General features: G+C 47.9%; 1 protein-coding gene across 1 annotated transcript in view; it reads right to left on the bottom strand.

The window, feature by feature from the left end:
• Positions 1-10,000, bottom strand: part of GOLPH3L (golgi phosphoprotein 3 like) — a 109,179-nt gene that overhangs the window by 14,853 nt on the left and 84,326 nt on the right. Inside the window, exon 3 of the mRNA XM_082242760.1 lies at positions 9,105-9,236. Within this exon, the coding sequence (XP_082098886.1) occupies positions 9,105-9,236 (132 nt within the window). The remainder of the gene's footprint in view (positions 1-9,104; positions 9,237-10,000) is intronic.

Below are 10,000 nucleotides of genomic sequence, written 5' to 3'. Positions count from 1 at the left end.
TGGTGCCTACATACACCATGTTACCCATCTGCTGGTGCCTACATACACCATATTACCAATCTGCTGGTGCCTACATACACCATATTACCCATCCGATGGTGCCTACATACCATCAGGGGTATACAATGTACGGTTAAAAGCAAACACACACACATAGGTTGAACTGGATGGACTTGTGTCTTTTTTCAGCCTCACTAACTATGTAACATACATACACCATATTATCCATCTGATGGTGTCTACATAGAACATATTACCCATCTGATGGTGCCTACATACACCATATTACCCATCTGATGGTGCCTACATACACTATATTAACCATCCGATGGTGCCTACATACATACACCATGTTACCCATCTGATGGTGCCTACATACACCATATTACCCATCTGCTGGTGCCTACATACACCATATTACCCATCTGCTGGTGCCTACATACACTATATTACCCATCCGATGGTGCCTACATACACTATATTACCCATCCGATGGTGCCTACATACACTAGATTACCCATCTGATGGTGCCTACATACATACATACACCATATTACCCATCGGATGGTGCCTACATACATACATACACCATATTACCCATCCGATGGTGCCTACATACACTATATTACACATCCGATGGTGCCTACATACACTATATTACCCATCTCATGCTGCCTACATACACTATATTACCCATCTAATGCTGCCTACATACACTATATTACCCATCTCATGCTGCCTACATACACTATATTACCCATCTCATGCTGCCTACATACACTATATTACCCATCTAATGCTGCCTACATACACTATATTACCCATCTCATGCTGCCTACATACACTATATTACCCATCTCATGGTGCCTACATACACTATATTACCCATCTCATGGTGCCTACATACACTATATTACCCATCTCATGGTGCCTACATACACCACATTACCCATCTCATGGTGCCTACATACACTATATTACCCATCTCATGGTGCCTACATACTAGGGATCGACCGATTATCGGCAACACCGATATATCGGGGGGGCGATATGCACTTTCCCTGATATATCTGAGGTCATTGATATTGCAGATATTTTGGGAAAGTGCTGTACCGGAGTGATGCCTGCAGCTAGAGGCGTAACCCTGGTACCGGCGTCCATAGCAGACGGTCGGCTGTCTTGTAATGACAACCGATGCGGCTGAGAAGGCTGCCATTACAAGGAGCGGGAGGGGATGCCCCCCCCCCCTCCCGCCACCTTCCACGGCTCGCTTGTGTCTCCCGTCCCATCGGGTTACCCGGGCATCCTACCTGCACGGCCACCGAACAGAAGACCCGATCAAAGCTGCATTCGGCTCTGATCGCGTCTCCATATAAAAACCCAGAAGTGATGTATTTGGAATGCCTGCCTTTACACGCACATGAACTTTAATGACATCCCAGTCTTAGTCCGTAGGGTTCAATATCGAGTTGGCCCACCCTTTGCAGTTATAACAGCTTCAACTCTTCTGGGAAGGCTGTCCACAAGGTTTAAGTGTGTCTATGGGAATGTTTGACCTTTCTTCCAGAAGCGCATTTGTGAGGTCAGGCACTGGTGTTGGATGAGAAGGCCTGGCTCACAGTCTCCGCTCTAATTCATTTCAAAAGTGTTCTATCGGGTTGAGGTCAGGTCAGTCAAGTTCCTCCACCCCAAACTCGCTCATCCATGTCTTTATGGACCTTGCTTTGTGCACTGGTATGCAGTCATGTTGGAACAGGAAGGGGCCATCCCCAAACTGTTCCCACAAAGTTGGGAGCAATGAATTGTCCAAAATGTCTTAAGCCTAGCACACACGCAACGATTATCGGCCGACCGATCGTCCGTCTTTTGTCCAGAGTGGTGTTTTTGTTGGTTGGAATGTGCCTAGACTGCACACGAATTTTCTCGCCAAACAAAATTCTACTTCAGAAGTGATGTCATGTGTTGGTTTGCTTTCTTTGTGTTCTTTCTTCTCTGAGCATGCCCAGACTTGCTCATCAGATTTTTCCCTGTCGAAATCTGTACTGACTGCACGAAAATCGGCCGTGTTTTGACGGCGGACAAAAATTTTATAGCCTGCACACCAGATTTTTTTCGGCCGAAAAGTCAGAGTCGGTTGTCGGAAGCATCATACTAACAAGCCGAAAATCGGCAGATCGGTCGCCAGACGAAAATTCCCTGCCGATTTTCGACGTGTATGTACGGGGCTTTAGTATGCTGACGCCTTAAGAGTTCCCTTCACTGGAACTAAGGGGCCAAGCCCAAATCCTGAAAAGCAACCCCAAACCATAATCCCCCCCCCCCCTTCCACCAAATGATTTGGAGCAGTGCACAAAGCAAGGTCCATAAAGACATGGATGCAAGCTTCACTAACTCCTGAGTCAGTTACCTGGAGCAATAATGCATCCAGTGAAGTCTGAACACCCATCATGCATGTATGTTCTATAAGACTTCCTTGGCAGTGAAAGTAGGGTCAGGATGACAGCCATGAAGCTGGAAACTTTAAAAACAAATCAATGGCAGCTTTGACATTTCCATCCTCACACACGCTTTATTCTACAGCTATCTTGAACACAATTAAAGCTTGGCCTGAAGTCAAGCTCAGGAGGTACAAACGCAGTACTGTAATACCTGGACTTTGGCTCTGAATTCACATTCTGGATGACGCATTCTTACAGTGTACCTTTATAGATTTCCTATTGTATAAACTTTCTGGCTGTATACGGCTTATGTGAACACTGTGCTTTAACCATTCTACTGCTGAAACCATCTCCTCCCCAAAGGAAGGTCTGTAAAGACATGGATGAGCGAGTTAGGGGTGGAGGAACTTGACTGGCCCCCGACCTCAACCCTATAGAACACCTTTGGGATGAATTTGAGCGCTTGTCCAACATCCGTGCCTGTCCTCACAAATAAGCTTCTGTAAGAATGGTCAAACATTCCCATAGACACTCCTAAACCTTGTGGACAGCCTTCCCAGAGGAGTTGAAGCTGTTATAGCTGCAAAGGGTGGGCCAAACCAATATTGAACCCTACGGACTAAGACTGGGATGCCATTCAAGTTCTTGTGTGTGTAAAGGCAGGCGTCCCAATACTTTTGGTAATATAGTGTATATTTTCAGTAAATACACCCAAATGAATCTTACTGCATACAAAACACCCATTTTTTTTGGCAAAATATAAATGATGAGATTACATTGCGTAAATGGATTCAACATATGTCATCCTTAAAACTGCACGCCCATGAAATGGCAAAAAACGACAGTACCCAAATCTGTCACTAGGTTATGAAACCCGTCTGATCAATACCCCTTTGAGAGGAGTCAGCTGGAAGCTGTCTGCTGCTGACACATACCGGGGATTCTCCCAACCTGTAATAAAACGGCTGGATCAGATGGCCATCATTTACTTTCAACAAAGGCAAAATAACAGCACACGTTCACCTTTCCTCCACTCCCCTGCTGCTTTTGTCAGCCACCTGGACCGAAGTAAATACCCAGAACTTTGGGTATGGAAGAGCAGGAGACTCACTCCTTTCCTCAGATGTGACAACACTGGAGCTTGGGGATTGTCCAAACATTGTCACATGGAGACAGTCCTATGTAAGCTCCGACTAGGGCAACTCCAAGCTTAAATTCAGAGCTTACTCTTCTCACCAGTGGGTGGGTGAAGGAAGGAAAGGCATTAAACAAACCAATTGCTTGATCTTACATGGTCTTGTTCTAGATCTGGGGGTCTCAAATCGTTCTAAATAGAAGAGCCAGTATACTGTCCTTCCGACTGTGTGGGGGCTGGACTGAGGCCAAAGGGAGTCCAAAATGTCCTGGCATCAGCGGGAGGAACTGTGCTCCCCACTGCTGGCGTCATTGGAGGACCTGCGCCCCACTGCTGGCGTCATTGGAGGACCTGCGCCCCACTGCAGGCGTCATTGGAGGACCTGCGCCCCACTGCAGGCGTCATTGGAGGACCTGCGCCCCACTGCAGGCGTCATTGGAGGACCTGCGCCCCACTGCAGGCGTCATTGGAGGACCTGCGCCCCACTGCAGGCGTCATTGGAGGACCTGCGCCCCACTGCAGGCGTCATTGGAGGACCTGCGCCCCACTGCTGGCGTCATTGGAGGACCTGCGCCCCACTGCTGGCGTCATTGGAGGACCTGCGCCCCACTGCTGGCGTCATTGGAGGACCTGCGCCCCACTGCTGGCGTCATTGGAGGACCTGCGCCCCACTGCTGGCGTCATTGGAGGACCTGCGCCCCACTGCTGGCGTCATTGGAGGACCTGCGCCCCACTGCTGGCGTCATTGGAGGACCTGCGCCCCACTGCTGGCGTCATTGGAGGACCTGCGCCCCACTGCTGGCGTCATTGGAGGACCTGCGCCCCACTGCTGGCGTCATTGGAGGACCTGCGCCCCACTGCTGGCGTCATTGGAGGACCTGCGCCCCACTGCTGGCGTCATTGGAGGACCTGCGCCCCACTGCTGGCGTCATTGGAGGACCTGCGCCCCACTGCTGGCGTCATTGGAGGACCTGCGCCCCACTGCTGGCGTCATTGGAGGACCTGCGCCCCACTGCTGGCGTCATTGGAGGACTTGCGCCCCACTGCTGGCGTCATTGGAGGACTTGCACCCCACTGCTGGCGTCATTGGAGGACTTGCACCCCACTGCTGGCGTCATTGGAGGACTTGCACCGCACTGCTGGCGCCATTGGAAGACTTGTGCCCCACTGCTGGCGTCATTGGAAGACTTGTGCCCCACTGCTGGTGTCATTGGAGGACTTGTGCCCCTTTGCTTGCGTCAGTGGAGGAATCGTGCCCAATTGCTGGTGTCACTGGGAGGAATTGTGCCCCATTGCTGGCGTCACTGGGAGGAATTGTGCCCCATTGCTGGTGTCACTGGGAGGAATTGTGCCCCATTGCTGGTGTCACTGGGAGGAATTGTGACCCTCCACTGGTGTCACTGGGAAGATATATGTCCAACTGTCAGTGGATGGAATAGTGCTCAAAGGTCCAAATACATGCAAGCAAACAGCTGAATCTGGCCCCGGGGCCGCAGTTTGAAGATCACTATTCTCGGTCAATTACTTTTTGGTACTGAAGCTGGGATCAGAACGGACCTCAATTCCGCAGCTTTTAAAAAAAACTTTTTTATGAAGTCTGGCCTACATGCACAATTCCATAGGATATTCTACCTGTACTCTCTACTGTATTAACTACCCAACTTTGTCAACCCAACCTATCTTTCCTTTCTTTTAATCTCTCTTTATTTCTTCTTCTTGACCTCAGATGTACTCAAGCTGGACAAGGACGGTGCGATTTGAAACGACTATGAAAACATTTAGTTGGATAATTGCCATTTTCTCCTTTTATCTCTTAGAATTTTATGTTTAGATTCCTCTAAGACTATCCTAACTGACCTTGATTAAAGTTTTAAGTGTGTTAGAACTAGTATACAAAACAGCACATTACTAGTGACAGAAGAGGTAGAAAGCCACAGAACAGATGAAGCAGAAGCATGGAGAGCCTTGGACTGCATGTTCTCAGGTACAGCTTCCCCTCCAGCAAGGAGAAAAGTGAGCAGCACAGGAGTGACTTTACCAATTACACTGGTAAGAATAGAAGAGGCAGCAATGCCTTTGTGATCTTACACTGCGGATATACAGGTATAAGGCTACAGAGTATTCAGATGTCAGGAAGTGCACTTCTATCCAAACCACTTGACCTCCGGAAGATTTACCCCCCTTTATGACCAGGCCATTTTTTTGCAATACGGCACTGCGTTACTTTACCTGACAATTACGCGGTCATGCGACGCTGTAGCCAAACACAGTTCTCTTTTTTTCCTAAGTGTAGCGCTTTCGCTTGATGACCTCTGCGGTTTTTATTTTTTGTGCTATGAACAAAAAACGGGCAACAATTTTGAAAAAATAAAAATAAAAATATATATTATATTATATATATATATATATATATATATATATATATATATATATATATATATATTTTATAACTTTTTGCTATAGAACAATGGGATGGGGTTGTCGGAGGCAATCAAAGGGTTAACTGCATGCCTAGCTGGTGTTTTAGTGAAGTATGGGAGGTGCTTTTATTAGAGGAAGGCATGAATCCCTGTTTTGCAGGAACACAGGGTCCATGCCTTCCCTACTGACAGAACGGCAATCTGCCTTGTTTACAGACTGCTGTTCTGCCTGTGTACCGAATGATCATATGGCGCTTTTCCACTGCATGGTACGGATCGGTTTGGCGCTTTTCCACTGCATGGTACCGCCTGGTACGGGTTAGAACGGTTCGGTACGGTTTGGTACAGCGGCGCTTTTCCACTACATGGTACGGCTCCCTTAAACAGTACCACCTCGGTTGTGGTTCCAAGCAGTCCGTACCGATACCATATCCCACAATCCTTTGCATGCAGCATTGATTGTTTGTCACTACTAGCCACTGATTGGTCAGATAATCGTTGTAATTCCACCCACTTACTACTAAAGTACTACAACAGTGGAAAAGCAAACCGAGCCGAGTAGAGCCTATACAGTGCTAAAAGGTGCCGACTCGTACCACGCAGTGGAAAAGCAAACTGAGCCGAGCTGGGCCAAGCAGTGCCGAGCCGGTACTTGCAGTGGAAAAGTGCCAATAGAGTCCGCGGGACCCGCTGATCACCTCCTGCTGTGTAGAATCACAGCGGAAGCAAGCCACCGGTGGCGCCCACTCGCGCCCGTTACCCAGAAGTGCAGGATCGTGTACATATACACATGTGATCCTGTGCAGCGTGGCCACCCTTTAGCAGTAAAACGGCTATAGGGTGGTAGGGAAGTGGTTAAAGGAATGTTGACGCAAAATGAACCTTTCTGGAGTTTCTCTATATGGCAGCTAATCTTTACTTTTTCAGCACAGGAATGCTTTAAAAAAGTCAGGGTTTGACGCAATCAAGACTTTGAACCAACCATATGATCGGGATCCCCTTAGAAGCATGGACCGTCAGCTGACTCAGCCACTCAGTGATCCACTGAGAGCCTGAGCCAGCTGCTCCCACCCCCTCAACAGCCTGGTGCTCCAGTGATTGACAGTCACTGGCTCCCTGCAGGCTGAGGACCGAGAGTCAGACAATCAACGGGTGTTTGATCACTCAGTTCTCAGTCTTAAGAGGTGGCGGGGGACAGCTGCAGTTGGAATCGGTGCACCACCCAACTACACAAGTAGTAGTTTTTACTAATCCCATACTTCTCTTTTAAAGTGCGAATTATATCTCTTCTGAAGAATGTTCCTCACCCAACCCCCCGCCTTGGTCCCCTTACCTGCCCTGCATACCTACCGATTTTTAATCCGCTCCATTCTGGTCACATGATCCTGCAGCTCCATAAGGAGGCACACGGCGTGAGCCATGGCATTGCCTATAAGCCTCCATAGCCCAGCCATTGTCAGTGTTTCCTCCTCTCCTTAGCAGCAGCCACTCACTGAGACAGGGGAGCCAGAGCAGGGGAATCATGGGACTTGACCAAAGCGGATTAAAAATAGGTAAGCAGGGCTCTATTTCAGCGGGAACGCAGTTCAGGCACCTCCAGCACTGAATGTATGGAATGGCAAAGGGTGCTGGAGGGTCTGTCGATACTGGCTGTTGGGGGGGGGGGGGCTATTGTCACTGAAGGGGGGGGTCCTATGTTGCTGGGAAGAATCTACTTTTGAGAGAGAGGCCTACTGATGCTGGCTGTTGGGGGGGGGTCTATTGTTACGTGGCTATTTTGTTGCAGGGGGTCGATTGTTGCTGGGGGGGGGGGGGATCTGTTGGCTAACTCGGGCCAATTTGGTAATAAAATAGCACTTTTATTTTAGTTTTGGTAAATCTTGCCAGGCTGGATTTCTGATCCTCTAGATTTGTAAGTTAGGTCATGTTATGCTAGAGTAGGAACACCACTATTATGGGAGGAGATGCAAGATGTCAAGGTAATCAATGGTACAGGCATGGAAGGGACATCTAGGAGGTTCTTAAAGCGGAGTTCCACCCTGGATTTTTTTTTTTTTTTTAAATACCCCCGGGACAGTCAGGGCTAGTGCATTCCACAATGGCTAGCCTCTGATCTGTCCCGGGTTGCACTTACCTGTTAGGACAAATACTTACCTTGAAAACGTCTTGTCCAGCGCTGCCATCTCAGGTGTGGGCAGCTTGAAGCCAGCGAGATCCCCTTCGGCGTCTTCTTCCGCCTTCTTCGGTCCCACGATGCCCTGCGCCGGCCCCGCCGTCACTTCCGGGGCGCGCGCGTCATCCCTCCACAGCTTCTGGGCATGCCCAGAAGCAGTTTAGAAGGGGATAACGCGCGCGACCCGGAACTGACGTCGGGGCCGGTGCAGGCGCAATGATTCCTGGGAGTGATGACGTTCAGCTCCCAGGAATCATTGCAGAGCCAGGAAGTGACGACGGGCCACGGCCGAGGAAGAAGGAAGTAAGGTAAGTATATTTTCTTCGCTACGAGGTAAGTAAAAAAAAAAAAAAAAAATATATGCGATTATCCATTTCTTTTTCAGGTGACCCGGAGCGAGAAGATGGAGGTAAGTATTAAATTAGGGTGGAACTCCACTTTAAGACATGGAAGTCAACTGGTAATTCAGCCCAGCAAATCCCATCTACATCTATCACTTCTGGGTGGACAACCCCTCCAGGAACAAACCTAGTTTTACTGACAACAGTGCAAAAGAACCAGAATTATTATTATTATTATACAGGATTTATATAGCGCCAACAGTTTGCGCAGCGCTTTACAAATTGAGGGAAGACAATACAGTTACAATACAGTTCAAAACAGGAGGAACTAGAGGGCCCTATAGTGATAGACATCAGTCACTTGATCCCTGAGAAAGGTTCGGTCCTGAACAACAGCTACCATAAGAAGGTTTTTCTAATGCCATTAGTCACACCATAATCACCTTCATTTAGCCACTAGGCTATGCCGGTATTAAAGTATACAGATGGCATTTCTTAATTTACACCTGACACACTACTGAATATTGGCTGACTCAAAGCAGGAGATTGCTGCAATTAAAAAGATAAAAAGATCAGATGCAGTAAACAGACAGTTACCCTTCTATCCAGCAGCCGCTTCTTCCTTAGCGTGGCTGGCTCCAAGACGACACGACCCCTCAGGGACAGCTCGATTAAAATGCCTCCACGTAATCCAGAAGATATGCAGTCGTTCCAGAAGGACGTATAACCCTGCATCAAAACAAGATGAGTCAGAGCATTACCTTAAAAAAAAAAAAAAAAAAACACAGCAATAATGAACTCTATTTTACTGTAGAAAGTGTCCAGCGGGAGGCGCTGTTTCTTTAACAAGGTAAATGATTTTAACGTTGGTAAATCAAAAAAAATCTTTTCTGTGCCTCTCTAGGATCTTGAATTTGGTTTGGTAATCTGGAACCCACAAAGCTAAACCCCAACACCTAAAATTTTTGTCCAATGAAGAGCGTCTACAAATCGCTTGATTTATTCTCCCTGGAGAAGAGACACCTGAGAGGGGACATAATAGCAATTTATAAATACCTCAATGGTGATCTCAGCATAGAAAAACTGAATTTTTGTAAAATCTTACCGTAAGTCGGCGCCCCCGCCCCTCTTTTGGGGTTTTCTTGTACACTTACTGCTATGCTACCAAACTGAGTTGCGATGGCTTATTGCAGGGGGGTATTGACCAGTGGGACAGCCCCCATGGGTGTGTATGTTAAATGCTTTTGTTTTTAACTAAGTCTTATGCCTAGCTACTCCTGCGGAGCGGAAGTCAATACCCTAGCTATTCCTGCGGAAGTCAATACCCATTGGTGATGACTATATGAGGGGCGGCGACTGTCGGAGGACATAAGAGAAAAAAGCTATTTAGTCGCAAGGATTACATAAGGACTCGAGGGCATACAATGCGATTAGAGGAGAAGCGTTTTAACCTCAGGCAACGCAGGGGGTTCTTTAATGTTAGGGCTACAAGA

Source organism: Pelophylax lessonae (assembly GCF_965119305.1).
Source record: "Pelophylax lessonae genome assembly, chromosome: 13".
In the NCBI taxonomy this organism is placed as follows: domain Eukaryota; kingdom Metazoa; phylum Chordata; class Amphibia; order Anura; family Ranidae; genus Pelophylax; species Pelophylax lessonae.
Note: the sequence above shows the minus strand (reverse complement) of the source record. Positions and strands in the feature narration are given on the sequence as shown.